This window comes from Ammodytes marinus (genome assembly GCF_949987685.1).
Source record: "Ammodytes marinus genome assembly, chromosome: 16".
NCBI lineage: Eukaryota > Metazoa > Chordata > Actinopteri > Uranoscopiformes > Ammodytidae > Ammodytes > Ammodytes marinus.
The window spans coordinates 24,890,918-24,911,170 of record NC_137220.1 but is presented as its reverse complement, the minus strand read 5'-3'; the positions used below and the strand labels follow the sequence as shown (position 1 = coordinate 24,911,170).

General features: G+C 45.4%; 3 protein-coding genes across 3 annotated transcripts in view; 2 read left to right on the top strand and 1 right to left on the bottom strand.

Annotated features, from left to right (window-relative positions):
• crebbpb (CREB binding lysine acetyltransferase b) overlaps nucleotides 1-3,421 on the top strand; it is a 45,019-nt gene extending 41,598 nt beyond the window's left edge. The window contains exon 31 of the mRNA XM_080043835.1: nucleotides 49-3,421. Coding sequence (XP_079899961.1) covers nucleotides 49-2,394 — 2,346 coding nt within the window. The 3' untranslated portion in view covers nucleotides 2,395-3,421. The remainder of the gene's footprint in view (nucleotides 1-48) is intronic.
• A 1,966-nt stretch (nucleotides 3,422-5,387) lies between these two features.
• On the top strand, nucleotides 5,388-14,783 carry trap1 (TNF receptor-associated protein 1). The gene is made up of 18 exons (XM_080043647.1): nucleotides 5,388-5,595; nucleotides 6,230-6,505; nucleotides 6,623-6,705; nucleotides 7,068-7,208; nucleotides 7,943-8,014; nucleotides 8,142-8,302; nucleotides 8,407-8,516; nucleotides 8,616-8,689; nucleotides 9,017-9,172; nucleotides 9,354-9,474; nucleotides 9,776-9,845; nucleotides 10,047-10,194; nucleotides 10,530-10,715; nucleotides 10,904-11,042; nucleotides 11,148-11,233; nucleotides 11,351-11,496; nucleotides 13,200-13,272; nucleotides 13,794-14,783. Exons 1-18 carry the CDS (start codon nucleotides 5,472-5,474, stop codon nucleotides 13,893-13,895), a joined length of 2,268 nt encoding a protein of 755 aa, XP_079899773.1. The 5' UTR covers nucleotides 5,388-5,471; the 3' UTR covers nucleotides 13,896-14,783.
• A 65-nt stretch (nucleotides 14,784-14,848) lies between these two features.
• Nucleotides 14,849-19,576, bottom strand: LOC307262691 (MAPK regulated corepressor interacting protein 2-like). Its single transcript, XM_080043648.1, has 5 exons — nucleotides 19,151-19,576; nucleotides 18,988-19,057; nucleotides 18,238-18,377; nucleotides 16,685-16,777; nucleotides 14,849-15,187 (listed from the first exon to the last, which is right to left on the bottom strand). The coding sequence occupies exons 1-5, from the start codon at nucleotides 19,200-19,202 to the stop codon at nucleotides 15,117-15,119; spliced, it is 426 nt and encodes a 141-aa protein (XP_079899774.1). The 5' UTR covers nucleotides 19,203-19,576; the 3' UTR covers nucleotides 14,849-15,116.
• Nucleotides 19,577-20,253: the final 677 nt, after the last annotated feature.

Below are 20,253 nucleotides of genomic sequence, written 5' to 3'. Positions count from 1 at the left end.
ATTGAAATTAAATGTCGACTGAACCATAACTTTTTTTCTGGTCATCAGGACTACGACCTATGCATCAGCTGCTACAACGTTAAGGGCCACGAACACAAGATGGTTAAGTGGGGTCTGGGCTTAGACGACGACAGCAACGGCCAGGGTGGAGAAGCCTCCAAGAGCCCTCAGGAGAGCCGCCGCCTCAGCATCCAGCGCTGCATCCAGTCCCTGGTCCACGCCTGCCAGTGTCGCAACGCCAACTGCTCTCTGCCTTCATGTCAGAAGATGAAGAGGGTGGTTCAACACACCAAGGGCTGCAAGCGCAAGACCAACGGTGGCTGCCCCGTGTGCAAGCAGCTCATCGCTTTATGTTGTTATCACGCCAAGCACTGTCAAGAGAACAAGTGTCCTGTTCCCTTCTGTCTCAACATCAAGCACAAACTCCGCCAGCAGCAGCTGCAGCACAGGCTTCAGCAGGCTCAAATGATGCGCCGCAGAATGGCAACCATGGCTGGAAGGGTTATGCCCATGCCTTCTCCACCTACCTCAGCTGCACCGGACACCCCCAACTCTTTGCAGCAGCCTAATACACCCCAGACCCCCCAGCCCATGCCCAACCAGCCCCAACAACAACAACAACAACAACAACAACAACAACAACAGCAGCAGCAGCAGCCACCAAACCCTGCCAACATGGCCCAAGGCTTCCCCAACAATGGCCGCACCAGCCAGCCCCCAACACCTGTGCCGCAGGGCAAACCAGGGCCTCAGTCATCCCCTCTCCATCAGCAACAGTCACCGTTGCCGAACATACAGCACCAACAGCAACCTCAGCAACCGCAGCAGCAACAACAGCAGCCATTACTGGCGGCCCTGAAGGTGGCTAGACAGATCGAGATGGTAGCCAAGGCCAGGCAGGAGCAGCAGCAGCAACAGCAGCAGAATTATGCCATGAATGGGATTCCCATCAACCACCCACGGATGATGGGGCCAGGTCAGATGCAGATGATGCAGGGGCCACGGGGTCCCCAGGTGATGCAGGCCATGCAGCAGGGCCAGTGGGGTCCAGGGATGCAGAATCCCATGCAGAATTCCCAGGGTCATCAGCCGCAGGTCATTCCTCAACAAGGCCCCATGGCCCCTCAGCAGGCTCAGGGAGCCCCCATGCCCCAACAAGGGCAGCTCATGCAGAGGCCCATGATGCCCCAGCAACAGAGTCTCCAAATGCCCGGGGTCATGTCCCCCCAGGGGCCCTCACAGCAGGGCATGACGCCACAGCAGCAGGGCATGCCACGGGGAATACCTGGTAACATTGCCCCGAGCGCCCTGCAGGACTTACTACGCACCCTCAAATCTCCCAGCTCCCCCCAGCAGCAACAGCAGGTCCTCAACATCCTCAAGTCTAACCCCCATCTCATGGCCGCCTTCATTAAACAGAGGACAGCAAAGTACCAGGCCAACCAGCCGCAGCAGCAGCAGGGGCAGCAGCAGAACCCTCAGGCTATGCTGGGCTCCCAGTCTGGAATGCAGGCCATGGCAGCCATGGCAAACCAGTTGCAAAGGCCAGGGATGGCACCTCTGCAGCAGCCTCCTCAGCAGGCGGGGCCCCCTGGCATGCCGGCCATGGGCCCCCAAGGCCAGATAATGAATTCTGTGCAAAATGGCAATCCCCAAATGTACCGCAGACAGCAGCTGCTTAGGATGCAGCAGATGCAGCAGCAGCAGCAGGCTCAGCAGCAACAACAGGGAGGCATGCCTCAGGGCCATGGGCAATTTCCCCAGCAGCAGCAACAGCAGCCAGCAAGCTACTCGCAGCTCCGTATGCAGCAGCAAATGGCTATGCAAGCAGGTGGGGGGCCCATGGGACAGCTCCCTCCCACATCTCAAATGGGCCAACCTGGCATAGGGATGGATGGAGCCCAGACCCTCCTCCAGCAGCGCATGCTTCAGCAGCAACAACAGCAGCAGCAGATGTTGAAGCAGCAGATGGGCTCTCCAGTGCAGGCTAACTCTATGAGTCCACAACCCCACATGCTCCAAGGCCAAGCCCAGGGAGGAGCTCACTTACCTGGCCAGACAATTGCAAACACCCTGGGTAACCAGGTACGCTCCCCAGCTCCTGTTCAATCGCCGCGTCCGCCGTCGCAGCAGCAGCCCCCGCATTCCAGCCCCAACCCACGGATACAGCCTCAGCCCTCACCTCAACACGGCGCCCTCCACTCCAGCTCTCCTCATCCCAGCCTCGGAGGCCCCATGTCTGGCTCCATGGAGCAGGGACGCATGGGAACACCGGAGCAGAGTGCCATGCTCCCACAACTTAACACACCAAACAGAGGGGGGTTGAATAATGACATGGGTATGGTGGGTGACCCGACGGGAGACACGCTGGAGAAATTTGTTGAAGGATTGTAGCATTTTGTGACAGAAGAAAGGCCTTGTCCTGTTTTCAGCTGAGACTTTTTTGTACTTGCTAATGTACAAAGCTAAAAGAACTAAACAAATGAGTCATATGAGGCCTACAGACTGTGAACTTTCCTTAAAACCAAGGGACTGCTTTTGCTTCCAACACGGAGTGATTTAATAATTGCTGTTGAAAAGAAGATGAAAAAGAAACAAAGAATATATTTTTGGTTCAGACCAGCGATTTGCCCTGGTCTTTGTGTTGTTTTCTTTAGTTTTTCATTGGTTAAGCTCTGGTATTGACTTTTCTTTTTTTTTTTTAACAAAACTTCTCAAAACAAAAAATATTTCATTTTATTATTGATTTTTTCTTTTTTTTTTTTTTTTTGTACCTTTTGCAAATTAATATCGTATTTGTGTTGAGAAGACTGTACAATTATTTGTCTGGGAATTTTCCACCTCTTTGCTCAGTTGTTCTGTTCCTGGCTTATTTATTCTAATATGCCATTTTTTCAAAAGGACTGCCTTTGGGAAAGCCTTAATTTCTTTCCCTTTTTGCAGAGTCTATGGAAGATTAGCGCATTTGTATAGCTCTAGGAACTATTGCACACACACACACACACAAAATGCAGGTGGTAAGAGAAACCTGCATTCAAGCTTTGTCAATGTTCACAGGTGCCGGAATGTTCTTTTTACTGGCTTGGGTCCAGTATTTGTCTTGCAAAAATGTTTAAATAATTGCTTTGTTTCTCCCTCGGGTCTAAAGAAATTCTCATTCAATCTTGAACCTCTTTTGCCTGTGTGGTGGGGGACTGAACTGGTTTGACTGCTGATTTTTGTTCAGAGGGGTTGTGTGCATCATTTTCTCTCTTGCATTACACTTGAATTGATGATGAACTGTTCTCTAATGTAAATCATGCAGCTAGACAGTACTATGTAAATATGCAGAAAATAAGAATGAAATCACTGTACAAACTGGTTCAAATGGCTCATTTCGTACTTATATACCATATTGTTAAATAAACCTGTGTGCCACAGACTCTGCTTTCAATTGTGCCTGTTTGGAGAGAACTCGTTACTGCTACTACCTAATTCATCTGCTCGTTATCTTCTCACTTCAAACTATCATCTGGTTATTAAACGGTAGGAAAAAAGTATAACTCGTCTATTACAATTTCCTTAAGCCCAAGAGTAAGTGATTCTGTGTGCTGTCCCAGTCAAAAGTTACTTTGGACACCTTCTCATTCAATGGTTTTTATCTTCTTCTTCTTTTTTTTTTTATTGTAGATGAATACTGAATACATCCAAACTATGAAGGAACACATGAAATTATGTGGCTAACAAACAAGTGATAAAAACAAAGCACAATGTGTAAAATGATAGATTCATTAAAGTAGCTACCTGTTATAGAGTATACATATTTGTTTTTATGACAATTTGCACACTCTTGGCATTCTCTCTATCAGCTTCATGAGATGGTCACCTGGAATGGTTTTCAATTACAGTGTGCTTAGTCAAGAGTTCATTTGTGAAATGTCTTGCCTTCTAATTGTGTGTTTGAGACCATCAGGTCTTTATGGTCAGATTGCTTTATGATCTACTTAAAAAACACAAGGAAATGGACTTTAGACCAGTGGAAATATGTCCTTTGGACCGATGAGTCCATATTTGAGATTTTTGGTTACACCCTACATGTCTGTGAGAGACGTAGAAAAGATGACGGATGGTTTATTTCTATATGTGTGGTTCCAACCGTGAAGCGAGGAGGAGGTGGTGAGGGTATGGGGACTGCTTTTCTGGTGACACTGTTTTTCATTTTTTTTGTATACATTTTCTTTTTCAGGATGAATGAAAACAAACAAAGGACGCATAGGGAGAGCATGGGCTGTACTAGAATGTGAGAATACCAATGTAAAGGACAGGAAAAAGAAACGGGCAAATATACACTTAAAGTGGGTTATATTCTCTACAGTAGACAGACCATTTTTTCCAGGCCTTGATATAGCAATCAAATTGTAACCTTAATGAAAAGGTCAGTCTCACTCTCAACACATCATGGTTAGGGTACAGATTTATTCAAATTTCAAGGCCTTGCATTTTGAATAAATCGCCAACAGTTTCACCAAGTTAATGAACCAGCATGGCTACCACAGCATGCTGCAGCAACATGCCATCCCATCTGGTTTGCTCTTAGTGGGACCATCTTTGTCTTTACCACAGGACACTGACCCCAAACACACCTTCAGCCTCTGTAAGGGCTATTTGACCAAGAAAGAGGGATGGAGTGCTTCGTCAGATGACCTGGCCTCCACAATCATCTGACCCAAACCCAATAGAGATGGTTTGGGATGAGGTGGACCACAAAGTGAACGCAAAGCAGCCAACAAGTGCTCAACAGTTCTGGGAACTCCTTCAAGACTGTTGGAAACCCATTCCAGGTGACTACCTCATGAAGCTGATGCCAATAGTGTACAAAGCTGTCGTAAAAAATTAACGAACAACCATTGAAAGAGAAGGTGTGTCCAAACTTTTGACTGGTAGGCTACTCGGAGAAGTTCCAAGTCTCCGATTTGTAGCCTACTTGAACAATTAGTCAGATCACAATGGACAGCAAATTACGCTTCATTTAGCGGCTAATCAGTTATTACAAATCAACATGATCAACATATTTACACTATTCAAATATTTTTCGTGGAGTTAATAGTCATCATTTTAGATTACTACTGTTTGACCTTGAAGGGCAAATTGAGTACTGAATTAATTCCTTGTATAAGATACATAAAGAAAGCCAGCAAATGAACGGATGCAGTACTACTATTAATTACTATACCTCAAAATGTGTTATGCGTATCAACGGAATGAAAGCGTGCACATGCATGCTTTTCTGTGTACATTAATTGAGTTTTTTTTTTTTATCGCTAGTTAAATTATTTTCGCCTCTAATCAGGCAGTGTCGCGGGCGCCCTGCTTACATCATCACAGTGCGCAGTCGCAGGTCCTGAGTGTGCCAGCGGTCGCTAAGCGTGTGTCCCTCTCTCAGGTCAAGAGCTTTACCTACCTGTGTCCCGTGTGTCTCGCGTCTCGCCGTCATGTCCCGCTGCCTGTCGCTGGCTCGGTTCGTCCTCGGCTCTTCTCAAAGGGCCAATTCACGGCTGCTGTCATGTGCACGACCAGGGCTGAGCTGCCGAACTGTCTCGCGCCCCATCAGCGGAGGTAAGCTGTGTGGTTAGCCTAGCCGGCTAGCTGACAGCCGAAGGACCATAGTGAAGACCAGCTGTGCTAAACGCTTCATTGACCGCCCTGTTGTTTTATATTAGCACGCGCTGGTGCGTGACAATTCACAGCGACAGGCGAATCAATGAGTTTCTCCCCATGTTCAGTTATGATATCATGTTTGACATCTAAACAGTTGTTCTGACTGACCTGGGCAGATGTAATTGCCCATAAGGTCTTGTTGTGATATTGTTTTTCGCCCATGTTTCCCTTATTACATGTCTATACCTTTTTGTAGAAAGCATTAGTATTAATTGCCTCAACTGCCTTTACTATAGCCTTACTTTTACCTGCTCTGTTTGTTTCAGTGTCAGAGGTCCACTGCCCACTACGGTATAGTCCTGCTGTCTGGTTAGAATGACAATACAGATAGTTAAACTTTAATGAATCTTATTGGATTATTAAACTGAAGGCATATGCCCTGTGGACCGAGCTGAATGTCAGTGTCACATGTTATTCACATTCTGTTATTGCGATTAAATAACAAGGGTTCTTTGTCAGTAGGGACTTCTGTAAGGGATCCAAAGACACAAGAAGTGTCCTTGTAACACCAGCTGACTCCCCCTGTCATCAGGTTCACAGGTGTTCCAGCAGCAGAGGTGGAGCAGTGGGCCCACAGCCTGGAACAGCCAGAGAGCCCGCCTTGGCCTGGGCCAGCAGGCTCACTACAGCACCCAGGAGGCAGAGAAAGTGCTTGCAGAGAAAGAGTCTGCAGAGAAAGAGTCTGCAGAGAAAGAGTCTGCAGAGAAAGTACTTGCTGAGAAAGAGTTTGCAGAGAAAGAGTTTGCAGAGAAAGAGCCTGAGGAGCAGCCACTGCACACCATCATCACTGACTCAGAGTCAGTGCAAGGTAAGATATGTCTGTAACAGCTGTACACACAGTGGTACGATGCACGGCTCATCACGCGTTAAGATTGAAGATGATCTGAAGGTTGTTGTTTCTCTGTCTGCCCCTGAACAAATGCAGGCGACGCCTCCAAACATGAGTTTCAAGCCGAGACAAAAAAACTGCTGGACATTGTGGCCAGGTCCTTGTACTCGGAGAAAGAGGTGAGAGAGAGAATGGAAAAGCTATCTAAAAATAAGACTTTTTTTTTAATTAACATGTCTTTAATCAATCTTTCAGAAGTGTATACAATTCTAAAACATCGGGAGAATGATTCTATCTATCAATCTTTGCATTTAAAAAAACTCAATATAAATGGTAGCATCTAATTGAAATAATTTCCAAATTAGGAAAACATTAATTAAAAAACATTTGAAGTTCATTGATTTGGTTTTTCTCTAAAAAAAATTTATTATAAAACTGCTCTTTAATTTGATTCTGAGTGACATTAAAGCCTGAAAAGTCTTCAGTCTTAACTGTCCTTAAAGCTGTAGGCACCCTGTCCGTACCCCCCCTCCCTCCCCAGGTGTTCATCAGAGAGCTCATCTCCAACGGCAGCGACGCTCTGGAGAAACTGCGTCACAAGCTGATGACAGCGGGCGGAGAGACGGCTCCCATGGAGATACACCTGCAGACAGACTCGGCCAAAGGAACCTTCACCATCCAGGTGAGCTGTGCAGCCTGCATGAACTATGACCCAAGGTGTTCTCTTGACAAGTTTGCATGTTGTTCTAACACACACACACACACACACACACACACACAACATATACATTTAATTCAATTCAACATTAAACCCCCCTTTCGCCGTATTTACGATTAGAAGTTTAACGTATAACGCTTGTCATGGGTCTAGGATTTGTTCACATTTCAGTAAGTAGGACAAGCAGAATAACACTCGTGAACATTTAACTTTTGCTTCTGTATCGACCATTTATTACATTAAAGAACATTTAAAACAATATGCTTGTTTAATTCAGATGGGAGCAGATGTTAGAAACAAAAACAACAGTTTCAGAAGCGCGTCAGCATTTGGCGTGAACTGGGATACAAAACTGTAGAATAAAAGAACCACAACGTGACAACATGCGCAGTGGAGCAAACTAAAAGGTTATGAGGTGTCTCTGTTTTTGTTTCAGTAAGTTCCTGGATTCAGTGTAAACGTGAAAGAATAACCATATATTTCAATTACATCGTTAGGCTCGCTGTCGCCTGTAACACTCGTTATATTCAAAACATTGTGTTAAATACTGTGGTAGTATTTAAAAAGAATGTCCAGTTAAAGGGGCTTATGGTGGACCCTTGTTTCTGGTCTGTTCTTGAGCCACCTGCTGGATGAATATTGTACAACACGCTTAGAGGACGATAGTGAAGTGACTGGTATTCTCTGAACTCTCACAGGACACAGGAGTGGGGATGAACCGGGAGGAGCTGGTGGCCAACCTGGGGACTATTGCCCGATCCGGCTCCAAGGTTTTTACATTTTCTTCAATGTGTTGATATGCATTAAAAAAAATTGTAATTGATCCGTCAGTTCACATCTGTGGCTTTGTGTTTAGTAAATGTCAATCACTTATCATAATGTCCTTAAACCCCACAGGCGTTCCTGGATGCTCTGCAGAACCAGGCCGAGGCCAGCAGCACCATCATCGGTCAGTTTGGTGTGGGCTTCTACTCTGCCTTCATGGTGTCTGACAGCGTGGAGGTCTACTCCCAGTCCACTGAGCCCGGAGCACCCGGGTACAAGTGGTCATCAGACGGGTGAGCACTCAAGCAAAGTCCTCCACATCAGATAAAGAGATGATGTGAAATGACCCTAACCAGATGTGATCCTGAAACCCCCTTTTGTCCTTGTCCTCCGTCAGCTCTGGTGTCTTTGAGATCGCTGAAGCCACTGGTGTTCAGCCGGGAACAAAGATCGTGCTGCACTTCAAAGACGACTGCAAGGAGTTCGCCTCCGAGGACAGAGTCAAAGGTAGAGGCTTCAGGAGCTGCTTCAGAGGCTTTCACTTTTTACCCGCAGCGTTTTAAAATGTGTCGGAGCCTCACAAGCTGGTTGTCCTTTCTGTTTCAGAGGTCGTAAAAAAGTACAGCAACTTTGTCAGCTTCCCCATCTTCCTGAACGGACGGAGGCTCAACACTCTTCAGGTGAGCTCCACCTTCTCTATCTATCTATCTATCTATCTATCTATCTATCTATCTATCCATCTATCTATCTATCTATCTATCTATCTATCTATCTGTCTATCTGTCTATCTGTCTATCTGTCTATCTGTCTATCTGTCTATCTGTCTATCTGTCTATCTGTCTGTCTGTCTGTCTGTCTGTCTGTCTGTCTGTCTGTCTGTCTGTCTGTCTGTCTATCTATCTATCTATCTATCTATCTATCTATCTATCTATCTATCTATCTATCTGTGTGAATGAATGCCAAAGATGAACTAAATTCACACATGGCCTTTCTGTCCCTCCCCTCAGGCTCTGTGGATGATGGAGCCTAAGGAGATCAGCGACTGGCAGCACGAGGAGTTCTACCGCTACCTGGCCCAGTCCTACGACAAGCCCCGCTACACGCTGCACTACCGCGCAGACGCCCCGCTCAACATCCGCAGCATCTTCTACGTGCCCGAGGCGGTGAGGAGCTCACAGTGCTCACTCCTAATGTTAACATTTAACAGCTTTAGTTCCACTGCCTAGCCGGGCTACCATAACCTGTGTAAAAAATGATTGATGCTCTTGATCATAATATTTCTGTCATAGGTAGCGGGTGATGTTCATGTTTTATTAAGTTTTGTTTGTTGGTTTTTGTCAACAGAAGCCCAGCATGTTCGACGTGAGCAGGGAGATGGGCTCCAGTGTGGCTCTGTTCAGCAGGAAAGTCCTGATCCAGACCAAAGCCACTGACATCCTGCCCAAGTGGATGCGCTTCCTCCGAGGTCTGGATCACCCCGAGTGTCTCCACCTCTATCTGGTGGAGCCGCTTGATTTTTGTTCTACCGTGTTCAAATGCAGGATATACTGAAATGGTGTTGAACTGAACAGTGTGTGTGTGTGTGTGTGTGTGTGTGTGTGTGTGTGTGTGTGTGTGTGTGTGTGTGTGTGTGTGTGTGTGTGTGTGTGTGTGTGTGTGTGTGTGTGTGTGTGTGTGTGTGTGTGTGTGTGTGTGTGTGTGTGTGTGTGTGTGTGTGTGTGTGTGTGTGTGTGTGTGTGTGTGTGTGTGTGTGTGTGTGTGTGTAGGTGTGGTGGACAGCGAGGACATCCCACTGAATCTGAGCAGAGAGCTCCTGCAGGAGAGCGCCCTCATCAGGTACAACAGCAGCTTTGCATTGCTCACTTTGACTCAGTGGATGTGTTGTTTGTTTTAATGTATACTTACTTCCATTTCATTGTGATGTATTCTTTTGTTTTTATGAATATTTCCTATTTACACATACATTCCCGATGCATTTGTCTTGTCCTATTCCGGTATTGATCCCCTGGTTCATATTCCCCTCACTCCGGTCACCAGGAAGCTGCGTGACGTGCTGCAGCAGAGGGTGATCCGCTTCCTGCTGGACCAGAGCAAGAAGGAGCCGGAGAAATACAACAAGTTCTTTGAGGACTACAGCCTCTTCATGAGGGAGGGCATCGTCACCACCCAGGAGCAGGATGTCAAGGTGACTTATGGAGACAATCTCTATAAAACAATTCAAGATGATTTGGATAACTTCTTAGGGCGGCTGTGACGAAGTAGAGTGGTTTATTGTTAACTACAGGTTCAGTGGGTCGATTCCCCCGTGCCCCCACCACCATGTCGAAGTGTCCCTGAGCAAGACGCTGAACCCTGAATTGCTCCCGATAGTTAGCCTGCTATCGGGTGTATGAATGTGTGTGAATGGGAACAGGGCTCCCTTGAAAAAAAGAGTCTCCGGCCTCAATGGGATTTACCTGTATGAAATAAAGAGGTTACATGAAATCTTTAACATGCTTGCGGTGCTGTCTGTGTTTGCAGGAGGACATTGCAAAGCTGTTGAGGTTTGAGTCGTCTGCCCTGCCAGCCGGTCAGCAGACCAACCTGATGGAGTACGCGTCCCGCATGAAGGCCGGCACCCGCAACATCTACTACCTGTGTGCCCCCAACCGCCACCTGGCAGAGCACTCCCCCTACTACGAGGCCATGAAGCAGAAAGACATGGAGGTGAGAGGGTGGACACCAGCAAAGCTAATGGGATGTGCTGAGAATATCAATACGTTTTTAAAGTAGTCTACATTCCTTGTTTTTTTTCCTAAGTGTTTGTCCTTTAGTTTACCTTGCTGTAAACAATGCGTGTTTTGAATCGATGTGTATTCTGGTTGTAAAGTGCAGCGTCTCTCCTGCGTGTGAAGGTGCTGTTCTGCTACGAGCAGTTTGATGAGCTCACCCTGCTCCACCTCCGTGAGTTTGACCAGAAGAAGATGATCTCCGTGGAGACCGACATCGTGGTGGACCACTACAAGGAGGAGAAGTTTGAGGACGTAAAGCCCGGTGCGCTCCCCTCTTCTCTCTGCTTTAAAAGAGGATTAGTGTAGCACTGTCATGGCTGTAGTCCTGTAGTACCTTCTGGTTCTTATTGCCTTTCTTCCACTTCAGCCTCTGAGCGCCTGACGCAGGAGCAGGCCGACGACCTGATGTCCTGGATGAGGAATGTTCTGGGCCCCCGAGTCGCCAACATAAAGGTAAAGTGAAGAGACTTTAACTTCATATATGTGTGATTTCCTCAAGTTGAACACACTTTTCATGTTAACTGTCAGAAGCTTAATGTAGTAACACATCTCCTCTTGATGATTCCCCAGCTGACTCCTCGGTTGGACACCCACCCGGCCATGATCACGGTGCTGGAGATGGGGGCTGCACGTCACTTCCTCCGCACCCAGCAGATGGCCCGCACCCCGGAGGAGCGAGCTCAGCTTCTGCAGCCCACCCTGGAGGTCAACGCAGGGTGAGAGAGACTTTACTAGATGGAATTGTTACATTTTAATATTGTGCATACAGTTGACAGAATGATTAGCCCCCTATGAAAATTAAATTAAAAAAAAAAAAGTATTTCCCAAGTGCTGCCAAACAGAGCAAGGACTTTTTAACACAGCTTTTTCCAAACATCCTACTATTATTTTGGATGATTACATTACGGCAATTTTCGGACTATAAGCCGCAACTTTTTCCCCACTTTTCGACCCTGTTATTACACAGCACAGTATATGTTCTGTAGCTACTAGGGATGGGCGTTAGTAATCGAGTACTCGAGTACTCCTCGTTTCAAATGAACTCGATTGGTGGGTTAAAATGTTATATAGTGTACAAAACGGCACAAAACGGATAAAATAAAGTTTAACAAAATTAAATATTTTCATGCAAGTGCAATAAACTGAGCGTTGTGTCAAACAGCAACTGTAAATAACTGTCACCGCAGCGCAGCCTGTGTTCTCCACAGCACCGCGGAGCTGAACACGGTCTCTCCTTTCTCCAGAACATTTTCAGGAATATAACTGTCCAATTATTTCAAAGCGGATGATAAAGTTACGCTTATAAAAAGGGTAGATGACACCTGTTACTCTCAGTTAGTAATGAGTAGACTCCAGGTGAGCATGCAAGGTGCTCTCCGCTTGGAAAGAAAAGTAGCCTAAAGAAGAAGCAAGGCTTACTTCAGGCACATTCGCTCCGAGCCAACAACAGTTAAGAAGCCTTAACTATGGAATATGGGGATGAGATTCAAAAACCGACCGGTGTAACGTTCCGTTAATGAGGAATTAGTCGCGGTAATTATACACGGACACGAGTGAGCATTACGCGGTTGGATATACTAAGTCTACTGCTTTGGTGAGTTATTTATATGTATTTAGATTGTAAGACAATCATTTTATATTATTTGCTGCCTTTCTTATTTTAAATGGTGACTTAGGCTATTTTTTTTTTGATACAACTACAGCCCATGCTTTTTTTCTCTTTTTTTCTCCCCACTGCAGACTTACTCGATCGGTTTAAATTGTGGCCCATCTATTTAATTACTTTCAGTGACGAAAAGGTGTTTTAAACTTGTGGAAAAAAATCCTTAATATCATATGGCCACTGTGACTGTTTGACAATAAGCATTGAGCGCTTTATTGCGGTGAACCGTTGTTCTGTAGACAGATGCGTTGGTTCTAAAAATAGAAAAAAGTTTAATGAGGAATCGATTGATCCTCGAGGAATGCAAGCGATCACACGAGTAGCGAAAACACTCGTGCCCATCCCTAGTAGCTACTATTGCTCTAAATGGTAACACTTGAATACGTTATGCAAATATGCAACTTGTTTGTTGAAAAGTTAATAAATGGGAGCTTCCTCAAGCAGCCATCTCTTTCCCGACAATCCCCTCTGTGAACAAACTCTTACATATGGTAATTAAACATTATAACACCTGCGGCTTATAGTCCAGTGCGGAAAATACGGTATTTTACTTTGCACACACAAACAATATTATTATTTTTTTTTTAAATACCGGGGACAAAATGATTAGCCCCCTAAAGAACTGTGCCATAGCACAAACCACTGCTGTCCAATGATGTGCTTTAACTTTGTCATGCTCAAAGCTTGTCAAATCAAGTTAAAACCGTCAACTGTATGTCTCACACCGTCTTGTACTTCCCTTTTCCCACCTGATAGACATGATCTGATCAAGAAACTCCACGCGCTGAAGGACACACACTCTGACCTGGCTGGACTGCTCCTGGAACAGGTACTGTGGCTCTGAAAGCAGCTTTTACTTTCCCCGCTCGGCTCTCGTCTCATACACCCAGGACGAGCTCTCTTCCCTCAGCACACATCAGTCCAACAACAAGCTCATGTCAGACTGTCTTTTTCTTCACTTGTTATTTCACAATGTCACAATGTTCCATTCTGACATTTCTCCAACTTCAGTTAATGATACTAAGCACTTCCTGTACACGTGTTACATTAAAAGGCGTCCCCCTCTGCAGCTCCTGGATGGATTCATTTGAAACAACTGAGTTATTGATTATAAGTTGTGGACAAAAAAAGGGGGCGAAAGAAAACAGTATTTGTGTTTAAAATAAGAGACAGTCGGGAAAGCACAGCATGATCTGATCTGAGGAGTGTCGCATTAGCTTGAGTCTCTCTGTTCTGGCATCAGGAAATCAACTGTTTGTAGGATATGAAGGTGATTTGCTCATACGTTTGAAGGCTATTGATGCAGTTTTACATTCATAACTATTCATCTACTTTCTTTTTTTTCCTTAGATCTACGATAACGCCATGATCACAGCCGGCCTGAACGATGATCCCCGACCCATGATTTCCCGTCTGAACGACCTGCTCACTAAAGCTCTGCAGAACCACTGAGGAGCTTCCCCCACGCACATGAACAGACTTTGGGTTGGATGACAGTGGCCTGTATGAAGACATGTCCAGCAGCTGAGGGACAAGCGTACAAAGCTGGGGAACGGTGTGTGTTTTTTTTAAAAAGAAAGAGACAGGCCCTTTTGTTCATAAGAAAGCCATAGGATCTCATCTCTTTCCCTACCGGAGTAACTCCATTCCGTCCTTGATGGAGAAGCACAGAGAGGCTGAAAAAGCACATGAAGAACGGCTGGAAGCTTCTCTGTAAACTATGTTATGTCTTTATGCTCTGTGTCTCCAGTGGTATTGATATTGGTCATAATATTTATTTACAAACCACTTTAACGCCTTGACATGTTATGGGATAATTCCTATATATTTTGCAAGCTCTCTTGTCCACATTGGGAAAAATCTGGATGTAAACAAGCCACAAACAACGTACAGGTATAGAGGCAAAGCAAAAAGAATTTAAGAGAGACCCATTCAAAAGTTTCAATTTCACAGTCTAACAGCTAAAGATACATGGAGTTCAATTCTAAAGTGTGCATTAGATACTGATCATGGTTCAATTACAAATGCGAGACGTCCTTGCAGCTGATGTTTGCCAATTGTTTTTTTTAACAAGCATCTAAAATGTTTATTTTCTTTCCGCATTTTATATTTTTTCAGTTTGTAAGAAACCGAATACTTTATGTAAGACCATTTCTTAAATTTGAAATAGGTCAAATTTGAAAATTCAAACTTGGATTCAACTGGTATCAAATTGCCAGTAATCGTAACCTTAAGTGTAATACTGTATAAGCTTTTATTCAGCTGTTAGTGAACTGTGTGCATTTACCAATAAGGTCCAGAAACGAGCCATTGTTGTGACAATAAAAAAAAAGACAAACAAAGCTTCTTGAAAATACAATTTTACTTCATTTCAAAGTAACATGACATTTCTGTTGTGAGGGCAGTAGATGAGAGAAAGCTCCCTCTGAAGACGTCCTCCAGTGTGCAGCCTGTCGGCTTACAGACGGGTGGGATTTCTAAAGTTCCAGTGAAGTGATTCTCTGTGCTTTCTGTCTTAGCGTCCCAGCACTGTCTGTCCATATGAATCACATTTAGACATGTTTGGCCCATCAGACCTCCTGCTCAGGCTTCCTCTCTCCCCCCCTGTGAGCCACCCTGCTTCAGGTCTCTCCTCCTGACCATCCGTCATGATCCACAAATCCTGGAAGAGTGTCAGGATAGTTTGTCTATGTTGGCCAGGAAACGCTGGGCCCACCATTCATCCAGATCGATGGGCACAAAGTCTAAAACACAAAAGGGAAAGAGAGGGGTTTTAAAAGATTACAACTCTGAAGCCATGCTGTTGGTGTGTGAGGGAGGTATGGTAGGACAGCCACGATGAAATATGTAGAGAAAGCTTTCCCTTTCTATTGGATTGTCATTGACAATGAAATTAGACTTTCTGTAATCAAAGATTTTCTTCTTCTAACCATTTCACTACTCACCTAGCACAAATAACATTTATGGTTTTATTTTGACACTTTTGATCGAAAGTCCTGTGGTATCGTCTGTTTGTGTTATATGTTTTAAATGTTATGTTTACTGCCCTCCCGCGGTCAAAGCAATTCGTGACCAATACATTCATTTCTGGTTGAATGACATCATTATTAATATCTAAAGAAAATCTCCCCATGAACTAAAAATACAACTAACAGACTTGTTAATAATAATGAAGTTAATTACCATCTGATTTCATTTAATACTTGTTTTCTGATGTGGCTAGCATATTCTTCCTGCAAGCAGTGGCAGGGATGTTGGCATGCTAGCACCTGCCTTATTTTTTTATTCAAGTCACCAAAGCAACCATAAACAAGAAACTAAACATTATAATCAACCACTCTGACCTCTATGGGTCACAGTTACACATCAAAACGCCATATATTAGAAGTATACTTAATCCGCGCGTTAGAATTACGTTAGGTATGTGGACCGCCCTCTAGCGGGTATAACGAGCAACTGCAGCACGTATATCTATAAAGCTAACTGAAATGCAGACACGATAGCGGACTATCACTTCCGGTACATACTATCAAAATAAGTTGAACAAACTGAAACATTGTAAACCAAAATAAATCTTAAACTGTTCCTAGCATTTACATATTACAAATTGACATTGTATTCTTCTTCTCCTTATTGTTTTCTAGCTCTTATTCTGCCACAGAATATCATTTTTAAATCTATTTGCTACATCCTGCATCTGCAATTTTGGCTAAACATTAAATTGATTTTAGTGTTGGCTGTTGCAGTATTTGAAGTATTATCTTCAAATAAAATAAATGATCTAAAACTGATGACTACACACAGAAAGTCCCTCTTGATCTTCTCCTATGCATTCCATGTATTACAAGTTGTTACATTTGAAAAAAAAACTAGAGTTAATTAATTAGTAGTTCTAAATGTGACACACCAGGGTTAACATCTCATTTGGACTGCAGCTAGAGGTGGACCCATGACCAGTGCTAGCTTTCCTTCTTCAGCCGGAAGGATCAGGTCCACTAATCTTTGTTTGGCTGCTTGTCATAAACCAATATAAGCTAGTGTACAGGTTAAAGAAGGTGCAGGCACAAGAGATTAAACTAGTAAAATGTTAAAATGTCACCCTACTTCAAACAAAAAACTCCTGTGCCGTTTCATCCTGTAAACGTTGACTCTTAAGAACACAGTAAAATGCAGATACAGATCATGCCCTGAGGACGTGAGCGGCTCTAAGGGGTGAAGGAGGAAGGAGAAGCTGTACTCACTGTCCATGTGCGGGCTGGGAGTTGTTTCTTGGTAGTGGACTGCTCCCTGGGCCTCCTCTGGCTCCTGCTCCTGCTGCACCATGTCCTGCCAGGCTGAAAACACAACCACTGTTCAGTGCATTTTATATCTGACACTGAGAAGCTTTTAGAGCTGAAACAAAATGTAAGTCGATCAACAGAAAAATCAATTGGCAACTACAGTATTGTGATAATCAATTGAGGCATTTTTGTGGCTTCCAGCTTCAGAAATGGAAGACTATTCTTCCTTGGACATCAGGGCAAATGGAATATCTTTGAGCTTTGGACTATTGGTTGAACAAGAGAATGAGTCTGAAGACATCACCTTCACCATCAACAACGTCAACACATGTAGATGATTTATAGACGGTTAGTAGCAACCTTTACTATCTATAGCAACGCTTCTGAAGATCAATCCATTATGCAGCAATGATGCGCATTAGCTGCAGCTAATTAATAGGTAATAGCTAATGTTCTTATCAGTCCAAGTTAACAAAAAAGTCCTGCCCCCTCAGTGTCACACCCACAGCGTCAAACAAGTAAAGTCCACAAGGGCAACTGCTTCACTGGCAAACGCTTGTATTTCAAATAATGCAGCGTGTGGACTGGTCACATGTAGTGTGTGTGTGTACGTCTATGTGTGTATGTGTGTGTGTACGTCTATGTGTGTATGTGCGTGTGTGTGTGTGTGTGATATCTGCTTTCAAGTCATGACTTTCAATGCATAAGCTTGTTTACATCATGTGCTGGGCTATTTACCAGAGTGAAAAAAATAAAGAAATCAACCGTGAGCTCTTTTCTCCGCTCCACAGAGAGGGGAGGGGAGGAGAGGAGGGGGGGGGGGGGGTGGGGCCTTCTTGGTGTCCTTGTCCACTTCAGAGACAAGGTTAGTGAGGTTGTTTATGAGCTGCCGCGGCCCCCCAGCCTCCACGCCAGCAAGTAGCAGGACACAGAGAGTAACGACGGCCGGGGCCAAATGAGCCTGAACAAGCCGCTGAATGCTAAAGAGGAGGCGACCGCTTCAAAAGTGGGTCACACTGTGTAGAGTTTCACACGGACCAAACAAAACCCCCCCCCCCCATCCTGCCTGACTCCTTTTGTTGCCTTTCTCTCAAAGCGTAGTCGCAGATAATGTTGCTGGTAGTAACACGTCTAAGCCACAGACAGACAGACACAGACAGACAGACAGACAGACAGACAGACAGACAGACAGACAGACAGACAGACAGACAGACAGACAGACACACACACACACTTCCCTTCAGCTTGGTTTATGAAGAGCAGGGGAGATCTGGGGGTGTGAGGAGTAATTCTGTGCCGGGCCGGGTGCCTATCATGGCTATCAGTGTGGGAGCAGCTGTGTGTGTGTGGGTGAGGCATGGAGGGGGGGGGGGGGGTTTGGCAGTTCTTAAATAAGCTCCTGATAGTAAAACAATGTCATTCACAAAACAGCTGGCGAGGGACGGGGTGTCGTCTCCCCCTCTCTCTCTTGCTGCCTTATATTTCCAGTCAGACCATTCTTTTACACCGCTCACCCTCATAGACGAACTTGACGTTTTCCTCGTGTGCTGCGGTGAAGCGCTCTTCTTGCTGGGTGTCCACGGGGAGAGCCGGGGCAGGGTGTTGGTACTTCTTGCCGTTGGGACGGTTGAAAACTATCTTGGGTGCGGGGAGGCTGATTGGGGAGGAAAAGAAGAGGGACATGTCACAAGTTGCAAACGTGTGTTCTGATTATAGCTCTCTCACGGTTTCTCACAGTTTTCAGGCTTTGGAGGCCTGGAATCAAGCAAGGTCGGAGTCAGAGATTGCAACAGCTGAATGAAGGACCATGTGCCACCTCGCCGTCCCACAAGGTCACACGCACAAACCAACACACACACACACCCACACACACACACACACGCCTGGCTGATGTTAAGGCATGAAAACAGACCAGCAGGCATTCTCTGCATTGGCGAGGGGGGGGGGGGGGGGGGGGGGAGCCACAGGGTGGAGGTGTGCTACAAATCATTCAGGCCCACACTGATGAACAATAGCTGCCCCCGTCTCAAGCTGATGACGTCCTGCCACACACACTTTACTAACAAGTGAGTCCTATACCTCTGCAATCATAAACTTTGGAGACACTTATATAAAGGTCCCAAGGCCCCCCCCCCCCCAACACACACACACACACACACACACACACACACACACACACACACACACACACACACACACACACTTAGAGCATTCAAGTGGTTTTTCATTGACAGTGGGCGTTTCTCCAAAAGTTGCACACTTACTCAGGCATACTCCAGGACGTTTGTTTGTGCTTGAAGTCGTTTATTTTGTTGTCGAGCTGCTGAGTAGGCCCTACAAATGAGAGAAAAAAAAATCACATTTTACCTACAACTAATAAGAAACATTTGATAACTGTCTGGAGGGATCTCTGTGAGTGTGGCTCACCTGTGCGTCGCTGGGTGACCAGTTTGCTGGGACCTCTTGTGATAGTGTACATCACGCAGGAAGGGGAAAAGTCACCTGTAAACTTTTGGCACACGAAGGCGGAGATGCAGGTGGAGCAGGCCTACTGGTGAGGGACCTTTAGGCTTGAATAGAATCGGTCGCTGTATTCAAATGTATAAAAAATAAACACTGTCTTGAAGTGAGAAGTGGACCGATCCTCTCCTCGGCCGAGCTTCACTCACACAGCGCAGACAGTCTTATTAAGCGAACGCAGATTCTCAGTGCTGGCATGAGAGCAGGCAGGCTGTTTGGTAACCTATCAAGAGAATAGAAACACACGCGCCGCGCTCCTCTCTGCGTAAAACCAGCTGCCTTCGGGGTGCATCTCCCCCCCCTTACCCAACGAGCCGTCCCCCTTTCACCTGTCCACCCAGACAGTCCGGTTACAGTTCACGTAAGTCACTTTGGTGCTGGGGTGTCCTGCGCTGCCACAATGTCACGTACCCTCAAACGGCGGCTGTCATTCATAAGACATTTCACGCACACCGTCAAAGCGCACCACTTCTCGACGTGCCTACACGCCTCCCCCGGCGCTTTAAAGGGACAGTGTCCCGGTTAGAGGAATCACTCACTTCTTCTCTCATTCTGTAATATTAGATTATTTATCCAGGAAATATCCAGTGGAGTTATTTGTTTTACAATAGGAATGTGTCATTGTTTTGTGTAACATCAATGGAACGAATTACATCTCGATTTAATGGGGGTTATATGTCTGCTTCACCCTGTAGCCCCCAGCTGTCCCAAACGGCAATGTTTACAGTGTACACACACACGCACGCACGCAGACACACACACGCACGCACGCAGACACACACACACACACACACACACACACACACACACACACACACACACACACACACACACACACACACACACACACACACACACACACACACACACACACACACACACACACACACACACACACACACAGCAAAAAAATTATGCAAGAAAACTCTCTCGTGGCAATGAATTTTAAAAAATCTATTTATGTAGGAGTTTCACTTTAAAGGCATTACATCCTTACATGAGTTTTGCAG